The sequence below is a fragment of the Vespa mandarinia genome, chromosome 3 (assembly GCF_050613455.1).
Source record: "Vespa mandarinia isolate Hongniang chromosome 3, ASM5061345v1, whole genome shotgun sequence".
Classification (NCBI taxonomy): Eukaryota; Metazoa; Arthropoda; class Insecta; order Hymenoptera; family Vespidae; genus Vespa; species Vespa mandarinia.
Genome location: NC_140812.1, coordinates 9,513,351 through 9,535,270, shown reverse-complemented (window position 1 = coordinate 9,535,270; position 21,920 = coordinate 9,513,351). Strand labels below are relative to the sequence as shown.

General features: G+C 27.7%; 1 protein-coding gene across 13 annotated transcripts; it reads right to left on the bottom strand.

The window, feature by feature from the left end:
• Nucleotides 1-155: 155 nt before the first annotated feature.
• LOC118445120 (uncharacterized) lies at nt 156-20,935 on the bottom strand. Of its 13 annotated transcripts, none has more exons than XM_085655697.1 (26): nt 20,211-20,934; nt 19,824-19,929; nt 19,426-19,645; nt 18,966-19,338; nt 18,721-18,889; nt 18,501-18,582; nt 18,181-18,430; nt 17,885-18,099; nt 17,499-17,791; nt 17,059-17,376; nt 16,755-16,936; nt 16,383-16,569; nt 15,758-16,236; nt 15,403-15,588; nt 15,060-15,095; nt 13,942-14,821; nt 4,526-4,754; nt 4,237-4,385; nt 3,880-4,149; nt 3,241-3,722; nt 2,962-3,148; nt 2,666-2,851; nt 2,406-2,541; nt 2,148-2,246; nt 1,962-2,051; nt 156-1,553 (listed from the first exon to the last, which is right to left on the bottom strand). In XM_085655697.1, the coding sequence occupies exons 3-26, from the start codon at nt 19,640-19,642 to the stop codon at nt 1,240-1,242; spliced, it is 6,009 nt and encodes a 2,002-aa protein (XP_085511823.1). In that variant the 5' UTR covers nt 19,643-19,645; nt 19,824-19,929; nt 20,211-20,934; the 3' UTR covers nt 156-1,239. The 13 variants fall into 13 exon arrangements, with proteins under 13 accessions (XP_085511823.1, XP_085511818.1, XP_085511820.1 ...); XM_085655692.1 differs by lacking the exon at nt 19,824-19,929 and having other exon boundaries at nt 20,211-20,329; nt 20,433-20,933; XM_085655694.1 differs by lacking the exon at nt 19,824-19,929 and having other exon boundaries at nt 20,211-20,313; nt 20,433-20,933.
• Nucleotides 20,936-21,920: the final 985 nt, after the last annotated feature.

The window sequence follows — 21,920 nt, the reverse complement described above, 5'->3', positions numbered from 1 at the left end:
TATCTGTCATTATTTTGGTATTCCAATTTTCTACTAAATTTTTTTTACATTTTTACTAAAATACTATTTATATAAATATATTATATATACATACATATATATATAATTACATATAATATTCTACGTATAATATTATATTATATTAATGTTGTGCGTGCGTGTGTGTGTGTGTGTGTATAAATGTTTTAGTAAATTTTCAGTAAATAATATTAAAAACTCCAATATTATATGTAGCCCAAATAACAACAGATAGATAAGGGAAAAGATATGGAATATTTTTTTATTATATTCGAATGAAAAATTTGTATACAATTTTTAAAGGTTTTAATAAAAACCTTGGCGATTATAGGATAACTTAGATATCGGTTAATTTAATTTAGAATTAAATTAATCGATAATAATAAATAAATTTTGTTTAATGTGCTATAGTCGGCAAAAAATACACTTAACGCACTTACACGATGTACGGTGAGAATATTGTTGATGGACTGACGACTTTTCGTGTTTGCGTCGATTTTATAGACTTTGGATCGATATTAATCGTCCAATCAGAAATAAGGAAAATAAAATTGGGGAAGGGAGAAGGTTTATGAATTCTTTTATGACAGGAACACGATTAGAAGAGAAACACATTTGCCTGATATAACGTATATACGTTGATTCGTCATCGAACATAATTAAAAAGTTATATTGATCCTCCGATATTTTCCCGATTCTTTTTTGTTTTTTATATTAATATTTATTTACATGACAAAAGTTATTATCAAGGCCGTATTTATACTTTCGGAGGCCCTAAGCGTAATATCATTATGAGATCTCCAAGGAAGAAGTCCATTTTAATTAATCAAATTCATTCGCTTCTTTCTAGCATTTATTTTAGCAAATATATTAGGTTGCATTTTATATTGTCCCTTGCTCTCAATCAGGTTTATGATAAAAATAGCCTTCGTTATTATTATTAATAATTGATTCGCTTAAATTGTATTACAATTGATATACTTTGATACTTCACAAAAAAAAAAAAAGAAATAGTTTTCGTCACAACGATGAAATATAATATTAAAATATTTTATTTTATACATTACAACCGTCACGATATATTTATCGAACAAATATTCAAGCAATTACAAACGACGACGATGACGAATAAATTTGTTATTGGGAAAAAAAAAAAAAAAAAAAGAAAAATACATTTGGACAATCTCAAGAGACTTATCGTAATTATTTTCTGTTTTATCATTAATCATCTTCATAATCAAAAAATATTTTTCTTTTCTTCGATTCTTCTAAAACTAGAAGACAATTTTGAATAATGTTCGACATATTATCATTCTCATTTTTTCTTTCCAAAATATGTTCCAACGAACCGTATAAATTTTCTAACTGATTACTTGTCCAGTTCTCCGTTGATTCGATGATCCTCTGGAATAATCCTTGTAGTTGTGGATCCATTACACCCTCAACACTTGAGATATTGGAAGGCGTACGTGACATTCTAGAGCGTTTCGGTGCTGGCCCTTCTCCTGATGCACTACATTCTCTCTTAATATTAACTTAGAAAAAAAAATAAATTAAAGAAATCATTTATGAATCTATCAGATTTGATTGGCTAATGAGCGATATCGAAATTTTCTATACTTTATATCTAAATAAACAATATAATATAATATATTGTTCATATGTAATAGTATAATAGTATTGGGTTGGTCAGTAAGTAATTTTTATGTATATATATATATATATATATATATATATTTATTTATTTATTTATTTATTTTATGTATTATAAAATACTAGAAATGTTCTTTTCACCAACATTACTTACTATTATTAAACCAACCCAATATATGAAAATTTAAAAATTTAATTGCACGATATCAAAACATAAGGAAAATTAATATATATATATATAAAGAATTTTTTGTCTGTAATGTTGCCTGTAAATGAAGTTAATTCTTTACTTGATCTGGTCGCCGATTGAGTGGATCGAACAGCAGCAAGTTTGTTCCGAGGTTTTGACTTTTTTGTCGTAGATCCATCCACCGTGTGTTCTGTCGTACGACATAATTTTTATTTTTTTTGTTAATTCATTGCCACACTTAAAAAAAACAAATGTTAAAAAAAGAAATATTAATCGAATCTCTTACGGCGTCCACGTTGTCCATTGAAATCTTTTAGTGAGTCCATTTTAAATTTTTTCCCATGTTCGACCTTCGTTTTCTTCGGATCCATAATTTGTATAAAATCTATTATATTACAAGAATTTTTTCATAAAAATAACAAAATAAAAAATCATAAATAACAAAAAATCCAAAAAATAAAGAGAGAGAGAGAGAGAGAGAGAGAGAGAGAGAAAGAGTTAAAAGATTGAATAACAAGAATATAATTTGGACAATGATATCTACCTTGCGAGGATCTGCTAGAAACAGCATCCGATGTTGAATTTGAAAAGAGCTGTAGAAAAAAAGATTGACGTTCTTGCAAGCCAGGTAATGATACTTTGAACACCTCATTCTGATTTTGATCGAACGAATTTTTAACCTAAATTAATCCACGAAATAATGAAAAATTAAATTAAACGTTAAGTGATAACTGATCTTCGTTAACATATGATATCGTGTATATATATATATATATATATGTATATATATATATGTATATATACCTCTGAAGGTAAATTCTCGTAAGAGGAATTAGCGGTTGCAAGAATCAACATATAGACTGTATTATCGAGATCTCTCATCAGGGAAGCAAAAACTACACGTGCTGTTTCGTCGACTAGGCTCCACCATGATAAAATATCAGGTATGTACAACAACGATGGTAAAGTACGACGTGCTGCTTTCACTTTCTATTAAGGATAAAATACGTACATATACGTATCTATGTAAATATTATACGTTATAATATGTTATGAAGAAAGAGATGAACAATCCCTAAATAAGATCTTTCAAGTATTACCTGAATGATCGTCTCTTCGGCAGCCCTACCAGTTTCTTCGAAGAGCGTTGTTACGTCCAATACGTGACAAGGTAAATGATCTAATTCATGAAGCAAAGCTGGACCTAAATGGCGAGTATGTGAATCATCCTCACCGCATAATAATATTCTAGGACAGGCGGTTGATCTTGAATTCGCTTTGCCGACACTGCGGATGCGGAATGAGAAGAAGAAAGGAGAAAGAAAAAAAGAACAAAGAACGAAAGGATAAGAATAATGCGACAAGAATATACAGCTTACATATCATCCGATGTCAACATTCCCGTTGGACAAAGGATTTTTAACTGAGATTGAATGGTGGAAAGATGATCTCGTAAAAGTGGTTGGATTCTGATCGATAAGGATTTCACTGGTGCTATGACCACTCTATGAGACGCTGGAACGATGTTCTCCTGGGCCTTCAGAAAGTCTTGTTTCTCGACCTTCGTTCGTTTGTTTGTTTTGTTTTTTTTTGTTTTTTTTTTTTTTGAAACTTCTCGAAACACTCGTAATTTTCGAATGAATAAATTTACCCTCCCTGTAGAATTTACCTTGAGGTGACGCTCATTTATGTAGCGTCTTGATTTCGACGTGTAAATTTCCGGATAATGCCTTCGAACGCAACACATGACAGCTTCGGCGCAGAGAGCTTGCAAATCGCTACCACAATATCCTACCGTTTTCGAAGCCAAATAAGCGAGGAACTTTTGAGGAGGTTTATGTTTCCAACTTTTAATGTGAACCTAAGATGACGTAATATTTAATCAAAATATCTCACTTAGGATATATTATTTACAATATATGCGTACATAAAATGTATATATATATATATATATATATATATATATATATATATACATATAATCAAAAATAAAATCTGTTTGTTAGGCATCGAGTTACCGAAAGTATGTCTTTCCTAGCAGAGTAAGAAGGTAAAGGAAAATAAAGTTCTCGATCGAATCTTCCTGGTCTTCTTAGCGCTGGATCAATGGCGTCGATTCTATTAGTAGCACCAATTACTATAATCTCCGAATTGTTCTCGAGTCCATCCATCAGAGCCAATAGCGTAGAAACAACGCTCGCATGTACAAAATCCTGACGACTTGTTCTTATCGGTGCTAAACCATCAACTTCGTCGAAGAAGATGATACAAGGTTTCGTTTGTTGAGCCTGTAACGATTACATTAACGGATCGATTGATCTTAATTATCGATCTATTAATTTAATCGTATTAATAATATCACATATTATTCTAACCATACTAAAAATTTTTTCAAGTTTTTTCTCACTTTCACCAACCCATTTGCTCAAACAATCTGATCCCTTTCGTGATATGAAAGAGACCTTGCGTTCAGAGGTACTACATTCCGATGCCAATGCACTTGCTACCAAAGTCTTGCCCGTTCCTATTAAACGAATAAAAATCAATGAAAATATTGATTGAAAATATTGATCGAATAAATTGATATTAATTTCTTATCCGCGTCGCCGATATATATGTATGTATATCTTATTTGTTAAAGTATTTTTTATCAATTAACTTCACCTGGTGGACCATAGAACAAAAGACCACGTGGTGGTTTCAAATTGAACTTGGCATAAACATCACCGTACATAAGTGGAAAGAGGACCATCTCTTTCACTATTCTAATATGTTTGTCCAAGCCACCGATATTTGAAAAATCCTTTGTAGCCGACATATTCGTAAAAATTGATGAGTTCGTGTACGAAAAGGAACCTCTTCTTCTTCTTCTCTCTCTCTTTTTTTTCTCGTACTAGGACAAATATCAGATATATTATTATTATTATTATTATTATTATTATTATTATTATTATTGTTATTATTATTATTGTTATTATTATTATTATTATTATTATTATTATTACAAATTTCAATAACGTAAAAAAAATATCGTATCAGGAACAACGTGCACTTTGAAGTATACATGCATCGTGGTTAATATATACATATATGTATATGTATATATATATATATATATACGTACGTGTTCGAACGAGCACTATTTTACTAAAATTTACAACATCGTTAATTAGTTAGGTATGTATTTACGATACAATTTTAATCATTGACATTCTGACACAAAGGAGGCTAGGTTGATTAAAGACATATGAACATATAGAAAGGATTCTAAATTGCGAGAAAAAAATAAAAGAAAAAGAAAAGAAAAAAGAAAAGAAAAGAAAAGAAAAGAAAAGAAAAGAAAAGAAAAGAAAGAGAAAAAGAGAGAGAGAGAGAGAGAGAGAGAGAGAGAGAAAAAAGCCAATGCAATATGTTACGAAACTCTGTTTTATTTATTTAATGTTTTTCTCTTTAATGTTTTGTTTTGTTTTGTTTTCTTTGTTGTTGTCGTTTTGCTTACTACAACGTGTATGACAATAAGATGTATTATTACTTATATGGTAAAATAAATAAGGCAGTGGATGCTGCTCTTGCATCGACACTCTCCCTGTGTAAATTCCCTTATACAACTTCCTTTTTTTTGATCAGCTCGTCAAAAAGGACGAATACAATATGGTATCGACGAGACGCAATGTACGTACGTACGTCTTATTAATTCAACGACACGACACATTCCGCAAACATATTCAATTTATATACACATAAATATGTATGTATATATTTACTTATCTAGCTAGCATTATTCTTTTTCTCTTATATCCAGGGGGGCGAGGGGAGGAGGAGGAGAAGGAGGAGGAGAAGTTGATCTTTCGAATCTTATTTTTACCGTGTTTAATAAATCGTTTTATTCGTGTCAGTCAAACCATAAACGAATCAATCAATTTTAAAGGCAGTATTCACCGCAAATATTTCTCTCTCACTCCTTACGAAACGCGATCGATCGATTCGTTCTTTTTTTTTTGTGTGTTTGTTTGTTGTCATTTTTTTTTTTTATTTTTTTAACTTTTGTATTTTTTGTATTTTTTTGTCATATTTTTTATCATATTTATCTCTCCTTTTCTCTCGTCCGCGTTTGTTACCCCTTTCTTTGTTCTATTTTTTTTCCTTTCATTTCTTTCCTCTTCTTTTTGCAAAATTTATGGCAATACAGAGATGATAGCATTTTATCGAGAGCGTAGCACCATAATAAAATAATAATATATATGTATGTCAATCGCATTCGATATTTTTTTTATTTAGGATGGAATGTCAAGCGGATCTGTGTAAACGGAAAAAAAAGTCCTGTTGGGAATTCGAATAGATTTTCATTAATATTTTTGTCTCTCTTTTTCACTACTTGTCTATAATTACGATCCTTTTTTTCTCGTAATATTATCGTTATAAATTATTATACACAACCGGGATGTCTCTCTCGAGTTTTTTCTTTTATATTATTCTACAAATGGAAATAAGAAACAAAAAAAATAATACATATATATATATGTAAAAATTATAAACGTGTTCAGTTATGAAGTTAACCCTCTATAATCGGATATTTTTTCGCATTCGAAATAAAGAAATATTTTGAGCATTATTATACTATATTAAGTATAACTTAGACTTGAAAAAAAAGGAAAAAAAAAAAACCCCATTAAAAATTCCGTATATGAAAACTGACAAATAATTTTATAATAAATGAAATAAGTTTAAAAAAATTCTATATATGTGTATACTTGTTTTTTATAATTTTGTAAATTACACACACGACGTTATAGTGGGTTAAAAACAATGTCATTTAAATGTAACGTAAAGTATATTCGATCTTTATATTGTAAAAAAATATAGAAAGTTCGATTATATTTATCTTATCCATATAATCGAATGATGTTTGTTATACAATTAACGTAACAGTTGATGCGGATAATATAATTAAACATAAAATGAGTTATATTTTTAACTGTCCTTCGTCTAACATTTGTTTGTTTGTTTGTTTTTCTTATTTTCACTTGTATATAATATGGGGGGGGGGGCGACACCCTGTATGTATACATTTTATACTTATATAAATGTAAAAGAATTTCTTTTGTCGAATGAATTCTCATGTAATTTTCTTTGGTAAATTGTGAACGAGAATTTCGTTCGCCATCGGAGCAATATACATTGGTTCATTGTCTGTCTATATATGTCAGAAAAGTATTAGAAATTTAAATCAGATATACATATAAAAAGATATACGTATGTATATGTACAACATACTATTGTAAATTATTTACGGCATATGTATTAATATGCGTTGAACACATATTGACGATCTATATGCTCGTACACTTTCTCTGTAAATAATTCAATTTTAAATGTAATACAGTAGAGTCTCCATTATCTGAATCGATATGGAGACAAAAGTATATGACTAACTGTAACGAACACTTTTCCTATGTTAAACATCATTCGTTTGCATTCAATTAGTTGCCATTGTCATAACGTACGCTATTAACTTAATATCACGGGGATGTATCGTAAATAGGGTAAACAGTTTGAATCACAATTTAACTTTTTATGAATATCTGCAAAAATGTTCTATGTAGATTTTATACATCATTCCGTTGGAATTTAAGTCCTTGCAAAACTTTTCGCAAAATAAACTTATCATTTAATAAAGCAAGAGTATTTTTTTATTCTTTCTTTTAGATGTATTCCAAATTTTGCGATATACATAGATACACAGACTTTGTCTTTTATATTGCAGAAATTCAAAAAGTATAAAATCTGAAGATTTGTCTGACCAAGCAATATATCCATCATGGCCAATAAATCTTTGTAGAAAAGTTTCGTTTAGAAAATCACTGTGATAACTCTGAGGTAATGAGCCGGAACTCGTTGTTGTATTTTATGAAATAATAATTGTTTAATTAAAAAAAAAAATTTTTTTTTAAGTTGTTTACTCTGTTATGATACAATCTAGACATTGTTATCATCAAAATTCGTTCAATTGAACGGAGAAAAGTATAAATGTGTAGCACATAATATAACATAGAAATAGGCATCTTTTGTAGACATTCTGTTCAAATAGTATAACGTTCGAATATTATGGAAATTCGGATAATAGATTTTACGATACGGGAGACTCTACTGTAAGTATTTTATACAGTAGTGAAAGATTCGATTTAAAGTCAATCGAATGAGTGAGGCCGATGATAAAACTGTATGTAGGTATGTATGTATATAAAATCTTTCGCAATATATTCTCGAAATTATCTTAAACGATATTATTATTATTATTATTATTATTATTATTATTATTCTATTGTTTATATAAAAACATATATCGTTGACTGACAAATTTTTACGAAGCATGTTGACTTCGTAATAGTGATTGATTTATTACTGTAAATTACAGCTTGGAAGAGTTTTCACAAATAAATATTTATATACAATGGGTCACAAAAATAATCGAGTAATTTTTGCTATAAAGGATATATAATCTTTTTCAGACTTAACGAAGTGGATCATTAAAGTTAAAAAAAAAAAACAATTGTTTTGCACTTTGCTGATATAACAAAAAAAAATTTTTTTATTTAATTCTTTATAGTTTCATGGTATACTAATTTTTTTTTTTTTAATCTCTATCGGAACATTTTAAACAGTTTGCCAGTCTAGGAAAAGTTATTATTTATTTTAAAATATTTCAATATATTTTTTGTGATCCATTATAAATGCATAGACTCTTGTACTTGCATAGATCATTTTGAAAAAAGCAAGCGCTATTTTAATAACAATCGTATGACATATATATCTTTTTCCGAAGTAGATTAATACATTATTTCTCTCGTTATAGTAGAGCTCTTTTCTCTCGGATCTTATATATAACTATCTTCTTTCTTTTTTTATATATATTTATATATATATATATATATATATATATATATATATATATATATAGACTAAAATCTAGAGAGAGATATATATTAACCTGAGCAAGAGAAAGTACAACGTTCCTTCACCGATTTACTTAGATCAGATATATATATATATATATGTATATATGTATATACTTAAAAATGAGGCTAACTATTTATTTTATCTATTAATTTCGTCTTTATCACGTCTTTTTTATAGATTATCCTACGTTATGAAATACTGTCAATTTCGACAAGACTTTCGTTTATTTGAAAATTTGACTGTGATTATATAATATAGGTGTATATATATATACATACATATATATGTATATGTATACACACACACACACACACACACATACACAAAGATATCTTTCAAACGGAGATGATTCAAACAATTTGATAATTAAAATGTGAATGTGAAACAAATAAATGAATTAACGAAATCACATTATGATAATGAAATATCATATTGAAAAACTCTATTTTATCGAATTCATACATTGAGATCTTTTACTTTCTAAGTAAGACGTATTCTTAAGATAAAAGAAATAAAAAAGAAACAAGAATTAAATAGCTCAACAAAAAAAAAAGAAGTTTTAATCTGATGCTCCGAAAGTTAAACTTATTCTTGGATATTATATTTGGCTGATTTCAAAGATATCATTGATTTCATATGTAAAAATTATTATTTAATAATACTTTTTTAATTATAATTTTTCAGAACATAAATGGAAAACATTGTTAATATATCGTGTAAGTTTAAATCAACATGTACAAATGGTTTTCAAATAATCTAGAAATATATTAGATCATACGATCAAAGATTTTGAAAATTTTAATGGACTCTATTTTAATGGAAGAAAATTAGCATTTTGCTGACTGTTATGCTTCATCTCAAAAATTATAAATATTAGAACAAATCTGTTATCTATTTATGTATACTATCTTTTTATATCAATGTCCCAAATACTTATTATCCAAAAACGAATATAACTTTTTAAGCATCAAAATATATGTTAGGCATATGTGATGTTATAAGATACATACGTTATATACTTAATATTTGAATTGTACATTTTTTTTTATGTACATATATGAATGTTTCAATACATTTTTTTTTTTTTAGCATAAAATAACCCTTCTCTTTATACATATGCATTTCCTTTATAAAGCACAGAGCTCGATAGTATATAAAAAAAAAAAAAAAAAAAAAAAAAAAAAAAAAAAAAAAAAAAAAAATGTTTAGGACAGAAATTGATATTATCTTTTTGTTACGTCATATTTTTTTTTTGTTTTCTTTTTTTACGGATACGTTTTACCGATAATATCATAGAGGCTAAATCTAAAATACAAGCGGTGACAAAAGCCCGCTTTCGCATATCCGTTTGCATTTCAGTATTTAAACAAATTATAATATACCTATATATATATATATGCATGTATGTACGTATGTATGTACGAATATAATTTTTACTTATAATTAATACATGACTGTTAATTACTATTAATTATATATCGAATTTTCTTATACACGTTAATTATTGGCTGAGATCAATTGTCATCGTTTACTTTCGGATATTATGTAATGATTGTAAAATATGTGTACATAATTTCTATAAAGAAATTATATTGCACGAGCAGCACAAGAAATTCAAATCTATATTATTTATAATAAAAATAATATATTTGAAGTAAAAAAGAAACAAAAAAGAAAAGAAAAAAAAAAGATTAGAATGTATGATTTAAAAAGAAATATTTTCTTCATTCTGATTACATGTATCTATATAGACTTATACATAGGAAACCACATAAATACGTAAATTTGTTCCGTGAATTGAGGATTGTCATATACGAGTATATGTTGAAAAATTTAATTAAATTAATTCTTTCTATTTTTTATTAAAAATTTTATACTAAATAATGGAAACGTTCGGTACAAAAAAAAAAAAAAAAAAAAAAAAAAAAAAAGAAAGGAACGGAATTACGAAGTAATTAACAAAAGAATTAACAAAATATTTTTCCAAGATCGAATACATTAAAAAATAATCTATATATGTGTATGTGTATATATGTATATATAATAATTAATAACCAATAAAAAAAGAAATGATATAAAAAAAAAAAGTTCGATGTGCTTTAAAAAAAGTCAATAAACGTGTATTTTATTTATTTTTTACGAGAATCTGTATGTATGTACGTGTGTGTGTGTGTGTGTGTGTGTGTTTATATAAAAATTATTCATTTCGACATTTATTATTATTTACATTAATTTACCACCATCAAATAAAATCATTACGTTTTATCTATAATTCAATTGTAAAAAAAGAAACGCTAGAAAATGAAAGATTGTTTCTCAAATTCAGTCTTTTAAGGCCTATTTGCTAATAAACATTAAGTAAAGTACGTATTAATTTCAATTGATCACGACATAAGATTCTGTAAAGGAATCTTAAAGAGTTCTTATGGTAACGTAAATTCACATTTTCATACGGAATCAAATTTAATGGATTTCTCCTTCGCCTTTTAAAAGTGAATTTTATATTAAAAATTCAATTTTCTTTCTACAAATCATTTCAATTTTATCTTCAATTCTTTAGAAATGCACAGCGCAGCACAGTAAAGCCTTGTTTAAGAAATGGTAGTATAATATTCAAATTTGAATAACTCTCTCTCTCTCTCTCTCTCTCTCTCTCTCTCTCTCTTTCTCTCTCTTTTCTCTCTCTCTTTCTCTCTCTCTCTCTCTCTCTCTCTCTCTCTCTCTCTCTCTCTCTCTCCCTCTCTCTCTCTCTCTCTCTCTTTCTCTCTCTCTCTCTCTCTGTGCTATAATATAATAAGACTGATACATTAACGCATTTTATCTGGTAACTATCATCTCACAGTAACGATGTAGATCACAACCGGGATATAAACTTATATTGAAAACTATATATGTCATTATAATATTTATACATTTTCGTATTTCTTTTCACACGTCAAAGTATTCTAAAATTATTTGAAGATTTTTAATTTTATCAATTCTTATACTGTTAACAAGCTAATAATCTATATATTTGATAACTTTGGTTAAAATAAATCGCTAATAATCAGTTTTTTCTTTCTTTTTCTTTTTCATTATACATTATGTCCATTAAGCATATATCAATTATATCTTGCATAAATTATCAAACCTTTAAATGATTTATGCTACATCAGATTATCACATGAGATGCATTATAGATTATACAAATCAAATAATAATAATATCTGTGTTTAAGAATCTTAATGGAAAGCTTAATTAAATTGAACCTTTAGCAACGAGATGTGATGTATATGTTGCTTCATTGAATTTCTTGTGATCTTGTGCAATAAGATTTATGTTTTATCTAAAATTTTGCTGTGTGAACCTAATAAAAATAAAAATGTACTATTTTATCTATAAATACAATAGAAGTTAAATTCACTTACTTATAAATAAATTATACATATATAAAATTTAAATACCTCTGTAATACCTCAATATATGATTATTGTTTACCTGGAATGTATTTATACTATTTTCTTATACATTTGGATTTTTATTTTTACAAAGTGGAAAATATTTCCTTTCTGTATCTAATTCGTTTGTATGTATTTTAAATATAAAAAAATATATGAAACATTAAAATATTGATGTGCAAATTAAAAAGTCAAGAGAATATTTTTTTATTACTTTGACATGTGTAAATGAAAACTCTTTTAAGATGTTAATATTACCTATATGATTTGTTCTCAATTAGTTTTTCCAATTATATCCACTTTGTAAAATTAATATTGTATCAGGAATATTCGTCGGAGCTATATATTCTCTATTGCATGTAACGTAATCTGTAATGGCATATACAATAATATAAATTTAAATGGTTCTATAATTTGGTAATATATGTTGTATGACAATTTAACAATATGCTAGTGCTACTTTATATGGAATAGTTTCATTACAATTCCATATATTAGCGAAATTCGTTTAAGTACATAATGTACTAATTTACCATCATCTTTGTATAACCATGTGATTTGCATGATTTTAATAAAATTTCTATTTTCTTTCTTATTATTGTTATGTCGTATAAAAAACTGATCACATTACTAAAAAAAATATTCGCTTCGTATCACTTTATCCAAATTCGTTTTATCATCAATGATTATTAAAATAAAAATAAAAAAAAAAAGAAAAAGAAATGCGCGTAAACATATATATAATATCAAATAATTAAAAATAAAAACTCCTTCTAAAAGATTGTAAATTTTGCACTAATAATAATAAATAATATAAATAACTGTCAGCTATAAAAAGAATTATTCTTTATAAAGTTAGGGAAAATGTTCTTACTTCAATGTTCTATTGCTTTTTTCTTTTTTTTTTTTTTTTTTTTTTTTTTTTATGTTTCTTCTGTTTACAAAAAGCCAATGCAATTTGCAAACAATAAAGCTTGTTTGTTTTTTCAAAGAAACATTTCTTTTGAATCTTATTACATATTAATTCAACTATTACGATAGTGACAATCATTTATAAATATTTTATATTTGGCAGTTATAAGAACTGAAAAATGTACGGCACTGAATTTTCGTTTGACATTTGACTGTACTTTTAGTGCCAGTACATAATAAGTCTTTTTTTTATGGTGAAATTACATCAATTCACAACATATCTTCTACTGCATATTTAGTTGACTAATTATGTTGTGCTTTCTCATACAAACTTGTCTTGTACTCTTCAAATCTTTCCAGTTCCTTGAGTAAGTCCTATTCACAGAATAATATATATTTATATATTTACACACACACACACACACACACACGCACACGCACGCACGCACACACACACACACACACACATATATATATATATAAATATATATATATGTAAAATATTTTTAAATTTAATACTAATAATTATTATATCAACACATTTATATAAATAACAAAATATTACTATCACATGCGGAAAATTTATTATGAATAAAAATTTAATGAAATAAAATGACCTACTTTTTATGCTGTAATATATACAGGGTCTTCAGCATAACGTTTAAAGCATCTTTTTGTCGCACTATTGGAAGTGTTTCAAAAATCGTTACGTTGAACACCCTGTGTATATATATACATACACACACATAAAGAAATATTAAAATATATATTTACCTTTGGCAGTGATTTTCTATCGTAATGATGCGCGTATCTTCCTACACACCTACTTAATTGCACATAAATGTCACACAATACCTCCACAGAGAAATCCTTTGTAACATCCACAGTGTGCAACCAAGCAGTTTCAAGTTCATTTTTATCAATAATCACTTTATCGTTTTCATCAACTTTTGATGGACTAGAATCACTCTCAATTGCAAATGATAATTCATCTAAACTTTCTCGTCTGGATGATGAACTTGAAACATCATTTCCAATATTCTTATCATCTTCTATGAAACATATTTCCACATTTTCAAAATCATCAATTCGCTGCTCTATCATATTGTCATTGTGATTTATTTGAATGTCCTTGGAGTTTTCATTTTGCGAATCATTCTCAGAATCAGTGTTATCATATAGTGGTACATGACCATTTAAAACACTATTTGCTTCTGTTTCAAATTCTTGAAATTTCTCTAAATCTATACCAACTGAGGGTTCATTAGTTAGACATACCTTACTGTTTATTTCAGAAATATTACCGTCGAAGCTAATTTTCTTTTTCTTTTGCACCTTCTTTACGTATCCTCTAGCCCAAGCAGGAATCTTACGTTTTCTGGATTGACTAAATCTTTTCCCGTTTACAGAAAGTGTATTATTTACTACTAATTCAGGATCTTTTTTATCATTTTTCTCATTTGACAATGTAATCTCTGCTTTTGTAATTTTATTTTGCATTTCGTCATTATGATTGGTTTCAATAATTTTACGATTTTTAGATATTTCACGACACTTATCTTCAAAATCAGAATCCAATTCAGCCTTAATCAATGCATATGCATTATCACGAAGAGAACAGGCACGGTGTCTAATCAATTTATCCGCTGGATCCCTGTATGGAAAAGGACCAAGTAATATAATTAGTATACAATCAATAACGCAAGAAATATAATACAATTAATGAAAAGCAAAAAATCTAATGTGAGTGGTTTTCAATAGTGCTCTGTAGAATGGCAAATAAATAAAAAATAGGCATATATTAAAATTAGAAAACATATAAGGCGTATTATAATAAATTGAAAACCACTTTAACTACAGAGCAACAACAGCAATGGATAATCAAGAACTACCTCTTCAATATCCCAAGGGAGGGCCTATCACGCAAGCTGACATGAAAACATACAACATGAATGTCAATACGAATTTATGATGATATGTCCAATGACATAACAAATCATATTTCTTTAAATAAGTACAAAGAAACACCTTATCTATTTTTTATTTTATCTTATCACTAAATATATAACATGAATACAATTAAAAGACGTTATAAATTCACTGTATGCTTTTAAGTTACAAGAATATATTTGTTAAATATATATTGTATTTTTTATTTTTTAATTATATATATATATGTATATATATATATATATATATATATATATATATATATATATATATGTATATACCAACCTATCTGGATTATATTCCAATGCATTTCTACAAATAAGATCAATATCATCCAGAAAATCTCGAGCGCATAGGTAACAATGCATATCAATTTTAGTCATCATAGTTTCCAAATCCATAGGTTGCTTTATTATCATATTATAATCGGGTACTTCTTCGGTATCTACTGGTTTTGTGAACATGAAAAATCTGTGGGAAAAAAAAAATGCACTAATTGCAATTACACTTGATATTATTTGCTTTTTTATATTGTTCTTAAACACACACGCGCGCACGCACACACACAGAGAGACAGAAACACACAGATACACAAAATACAAATAATATAATTATTAATTAAAAACTGTAGAACACATACTGTCGATTCCTAGCAAGTTTGGCACATATTTCCCTCAAGAAAATCCTAAGTTCTCTTAAAGATACTTCTTCTTTTTCATACAACATCTTTTTCTCTTCGTCGGATAACTTCTTTGGCATTGGATCTGGAGCCAAAGGAAGTTCCTCTAATACTTGAACTTTGTTATCCTTAATTTGTGGTTGTCTTAAACTTTGAACCGTAAATATAGGCTTGAAAAATTTCGATCTTTGTTCCGAATTTGGAATTTTCATAGTATATACTTCGCCACGAAGTTCACTGAAAAGATTTTTTAATTGCATAGGAAGATCTTGATATGTTTCGTCACTAGTTGCAAGAATCAATATAGGCAATGAAGTATCAAGCGCTGCAATACGACACAAAAAAACAGCTTTTACGGTCTCTGGAACCAGTGGCCACCATTGATCAATCGAACGTATATAAATAATGGACGGTACATTTCTGGTAGCTTCATTAAACACCTATCATAAATAATAAAAAAAAAAAAAAAAAAAAAAAAAAATAAAATAAAATAATAATATACATATACATATATATATAGTTAAATTAAACAATTTTTTTTTTATATTTATATAATAACAAAGAATAAATTTAAATAATGACTGACCTGCACACAGGTTTCTTCTGGAGAACGTGCACTTTCTGCAAAAAGTGTACTAACATCTAATGTTTGTACTGGTAAATGTTCCATATGATGTAATAGAGCCTGTGCTAAATGAGGTCCTTGACCCTTAGATAAATTACCACCAGAAACTAATAACCTTGGACGATGTATTCCTTTAGTAACTTTCACTCTAAAAGAAATTTATACGTTAATTCTTTTAGTGAAATTAATAAATATTAAATAAAAAATAATAAATATATATTAATAAATACTAAATAAAAATTAAATAAGTTTTCCACGTGTAACAATAATTGCTATTAAATATGTTTAACACTAATGTTTAAAAATAGATAACTCTGTAAAAATGTTTATTACTTTGCCATAGCTGGATTGACACCTTGAGGAAATATTCCCTTTACTAAACCAATCAATTCTTCTAATGGAGGACCTAATAGAGGCTCCATAAAAGGTTGTAATTTTCTGCCTGCACAAGGAGTTACTCTTTGTGATGATGGAATTAAAGTAGAACTAGCCTGCATAAAATCTTGTTTTTTTACCTATAAAAGAACATGAATTATATGTTGAACAATATATTATTATTAATCGGATAAACATATAAATATATTTTTCTTATTTTGCATTATGTATATTTTTCTATATAAATCATTAATAAACATACTTCTACTTGTCGAGGATCCAAAAGCAATCTATTGCTGGTCATATAAATTTGTGGATATGTTCTTCTTAATCCCTGTAGTACCGCTTCGGTGCATAAAGCTCTTAAATCCGAACCGCAATAACCAGTTGCTTTTTCAGCTAATATTTCTAATAATTGTTCAGTTGGTGGATTTTCCCACTTATTAACATGAATTTTCAAAATTTCTAATCTTTCTTTCATTGCAGGTAGAGGAAAAAATAATTCACGATCGAAACGACCAGGTCTTCGTAGTGCAGGATCAATTGCATCTATTCTATTTGTTGCACCAATTACTATAACCTTTTTCACAAAAAAAAAAAAAAAATAAATAAATAAATAAATAAATAAATAAATAAATAAATAATTCGAGAACGTGAGTGTGTCCACGTGTGCGTGGGTGCGTGTGTATATCTTCATCTTACCTCTCCTCTGTCACTAAGACCATCCATAAGTGCTAAAAGGGTAGATACGATGCTAGCATGAATTTGATCTTGCTTGGTACTTCTAACAGGTGCAAGACCATCAATTTCATCGAAAAATATAATGGACGGTTTCATTTGTTGAGCCTGCTCAAACAACAATCTCAATTGCCGTTCTGATTCACCAACCCATTTTGATAAACAATCTGCTCCTTTTCTCATAAAAAAGGCCATTTTTCTACTACCCTGACTACATTCATTTGCTAATGCTCTAGCTATTAATGTTTTTCCAGTTCCTGTTTCATAATAATTTCATATGTTTATATTAAAATTATATGTGTGTATCACTAGTGTGCATTGTATAATATTTAAATGAAATAAAAATTTACCTGGTGGGCCATGAAAGAGGACACCTTTTGGAGGTGTGATATGATATCTTTCGAAAACTTCTGGATACATCATAGGAAAAACAACCATTTCTTTAAGGCAGTGGATATGTGATTCTAAGCCACCTACATCACTGAACCTAATATTTGTATCTAACGTAATTGGATTTATATCTGCTTTACGATCTGGAGGACCGCCTTGGGGTATTGCTGATTGCCTATTGAATTAAGTAATGAAATAGTAAAGAAATTCTAATCCTATTGCTGATATCTATTATATTTCTTTTTGTCTAACTAACCTTGCTTTTTTTCCTTTTTTTTTATCATATCGTTGCGGTTCCGAATCACTAGAATCACTTGAACTTGTACTTTTGCTTCTGTGCTTTCGTCTTCTCATAGAATTGCTAAGCACACTCCTGAGAGCTCTTATAGATCGTCTAACTGGTTCAACATTAGCTTGAAATCTATCTACAGTTGGTTTTTTTTGACGTAAACTGTATTTTCTAGGGCCAGGAGAATCTGATGATTCACTTAAATCACTATCTACAACTATGAGATAGAAATATAATAAGAATTTATATTTTATATAATATTATAATACAATAAGTTGATACCAGACCTGTAAGCTTCTTACCCCTTGGTAATTGTCGTTGGGTAGTTCTTCTAGTACGCTTAATACGAGTATACATATCCTCATATCCCTACACATATTAAATGTTGAATATAAATACCTATATAAATATTATTACAATAATTCTATTGCGATTATAAAATAACATTTTATTATATATTTAATATATAGATTTATATAAAGAAATCAATATAAATAAATTTCTTACATCTTCATTCTCAGAATTATCATTATTTTCTTGTTTCTCGCTCTCATGCGAGCTATCTTCTGCTTCGTCTTGTTCTACTTTCGATTTTACAGTTTTATCTAAAGAATTTCCACACAGCCTAGTCACAGGTCCTTCTCTAAGCCTACATGGACTATTAGATTTGCTTGTTCTGTCAAACAGATTTCAAAGATATAAAATTATCTATAATAATTAATAATAGTAGAAATATGAGAGAATATGTTCACCTTGTTTCCTTTTCTTCATTTGATGTTCTTACTTCAGACTTATTTCTTGTTTCTAATTTATCCTTATGTTCTCTATCTTGCTTTTCTCGTCCTTGTCTATCTTTATGTTCTCTAATATCTTTTTCCTGTTCCGACTTTTCTCTAAGATCACGATCAGATCGTCCCCTAAGTTCTCTACTATTTTGATGATCATGATCAGATCTATCTCTAATATGTCTGCTTGAATTTTTATTAGGAGGATGATTTTCACGTGATCTCAAAGGCATACGATCACGTAAATCACGCTTCCTGTCAGGTACTTCATCTACCATTTCTTTATCAGATGAAGATCCATGTTGTTGAAACATAGGATATCCTTTTAAAGTTTGCGTTCCTATAACATGATTTATGAATAAAAATCACCTATGAGTTATGTTGCTGTAATATACTTTATCTATTAAATTTATTAAAACCTCTTTACCTAAAATCCAACTAGTATTGAGGTTGTCATAGGTTTGCATTCTATTACGAGTGCTACGTCGTACACTTAAATTATTCCTAGTCATATGTGAGCTAGTACTATGTGAATGCGAACGTAAAGTACGCAATGACTTAGCTCTTCTAACAGAATCACTATGGGGATTAAATATATCTTCCTCAGTATCCATTGAATCCAAGGTGGCATCATCATCTGACATTATCTATTAAATATTTTTAACAGTCAAAAATAGTAACATATATACACACACATTCTTAAATAATCAAATTTATTATAACATCTTCTATTTAAACAAACATATTACGCCACATATGAAAATAAAAATATTTCGTTTTATTATTTTGAAAAATAAAATTTTTATATATGAAGAAAATATTTACATGAGATTTGTACTATAGTAAAAGAATGGCTAATGATTTGTCATTGAGGAAAATCCATTAAAGTATATTGACAGAACACTCATATGTAATAGTGAGAATATAAATCCTAGATGAAAAAATAAACATATCAAATCCAATTATTAGGATAATAATTTTAAATAAAATCATAAAAACAAAATATAAGAAAAATAAAAAAAATACTTGATTTTCATTTCAATTTATAACATATATATACACACATATATATATATATATATATATATATATATATATATATATGTAACTTTCCAAAGAATATATATATATGCATGTGTGTGCATGTGTGTAACTATTTCTAAAGAATTTTTTTTATTGATCACGAAATACATGCAAAACAAACAAAATTACCTTCATCGGGCTAAATCTTGCCAATATAGAAGTTACTCGCAAAGGAACTACTAAGGCCCGTCATATGTCTTTCTTGAATATAATAACCACACTCTTGAACGATCTGCTTAGCACACAAACTAATAATTTTTCCAGTTAACAGTAGGCGATAAGAATATCACTTAAATTAGATTTCTTTATTGTTTCTTATATATGTACAAAAATTAAACATAATTTACACACAAGCATGATACAAACGTTTAGTAAGGCAAATTGAGACCCTTTTCCAGGGTCGCTTTCTATTGCAAAATATATATTCGAAATGGGTACACACATATACAGACGGAACTAAGCTTAGGCTGAAATTAGCTACTAGAGAACTATGAGCATTCCATTACAAACCTAACTTCACTTACCAGAGTTCGCCTTGAATAATGCAATATTATAGATGTACAATCGAATATAGCAATAAGGATAGTATGTAATGTAAAAGAAAGTGAGAATTTCAAATTTTAGTTCGATTAATGTCCTCCAGATGGTACTCAAGAGCTGTGATCAATTTGCATATTCGACTAATCTCAATTGCTCGAATTATCAATTCATTTTACGATAGCTTAAATTATTTTTCATTAAAACTCTTCATCGTCTTTGATTTTATAATGGTTTATATCAACAATGAGTCCAGACGAACAAGATCTCATTTAAAGATAAAGTCAAGAATCCTGTTTTTTCGAATTTTTGAAAAAGCTTTCTTTTTTCTTTTTTTTTTTTTTTTAAATCACTTAACCTTAAAATGAGAATTTATTTATTATAATCGATTTAAAATTATGTTTGGACTCAATGTTGACGTAAACAATGTTTTTATTTTTCGTGAAAAATAATGTTGTATAGTGGCGCCCATTGAACTTCGCGCCAAAAGAGAAGAAGCTTCTATTCTCCCTCTTTTACTGATTTTTATATAAACGTTTAGTGGTATATGTTTGTTTCCATGAAATAGATATTACTTCTTTCTTTGTGTGCGTAAACCAATGCTTAAATTTTTTGATTTATTCCAAACACAGGGAAATACGTTTCGATATCTTTTTGGCTTATCTTTTGGCATAGATAAACCAAAAAACTCTAGAAATTTTAATGAGCTTTGGACAAATGTTTCTATAATAAAAATAAATAAATATGTTGTCAATCGTACACGATAATGTGTACACGATAATGTATCTTAAAAATAATATATAATTTTGGAATAATTTTATAATTATTTAAATGATATATAATAGACTAATATTTAAATATTATATAAAATAATTTCAATTAAATAAATATTATATAAAATATTTCAATACAGTTAATAAAATTTGATCTTCTGATCGTCAGTAATATTTATTATCAACAAAAATGAACGAACGTTTAATTGATTTTCATCGATCTCTAATGATCATCGATTGATTCATCGATCTCTAATGATCTTTCTTTCCATTTCAACGAATAAACATCGAACCTCTCTTTCCATGCGATTAAGGTTAAAACATTTAATACTTTTGGTAACTTTATAATTATTTAAACAATATATCACGTAAGCATAATACAATAAATTAATATTTGAACAACGATTTAGTTATTTAAATTTTAAATAGTTTGTAACGCGTTAATAATAAAATAATTTTAATTGTACATTTCCAATGTTGTTATGTTTTGAACTCAAGGTTGTTATCTATATAATGTCAATAAACAGAA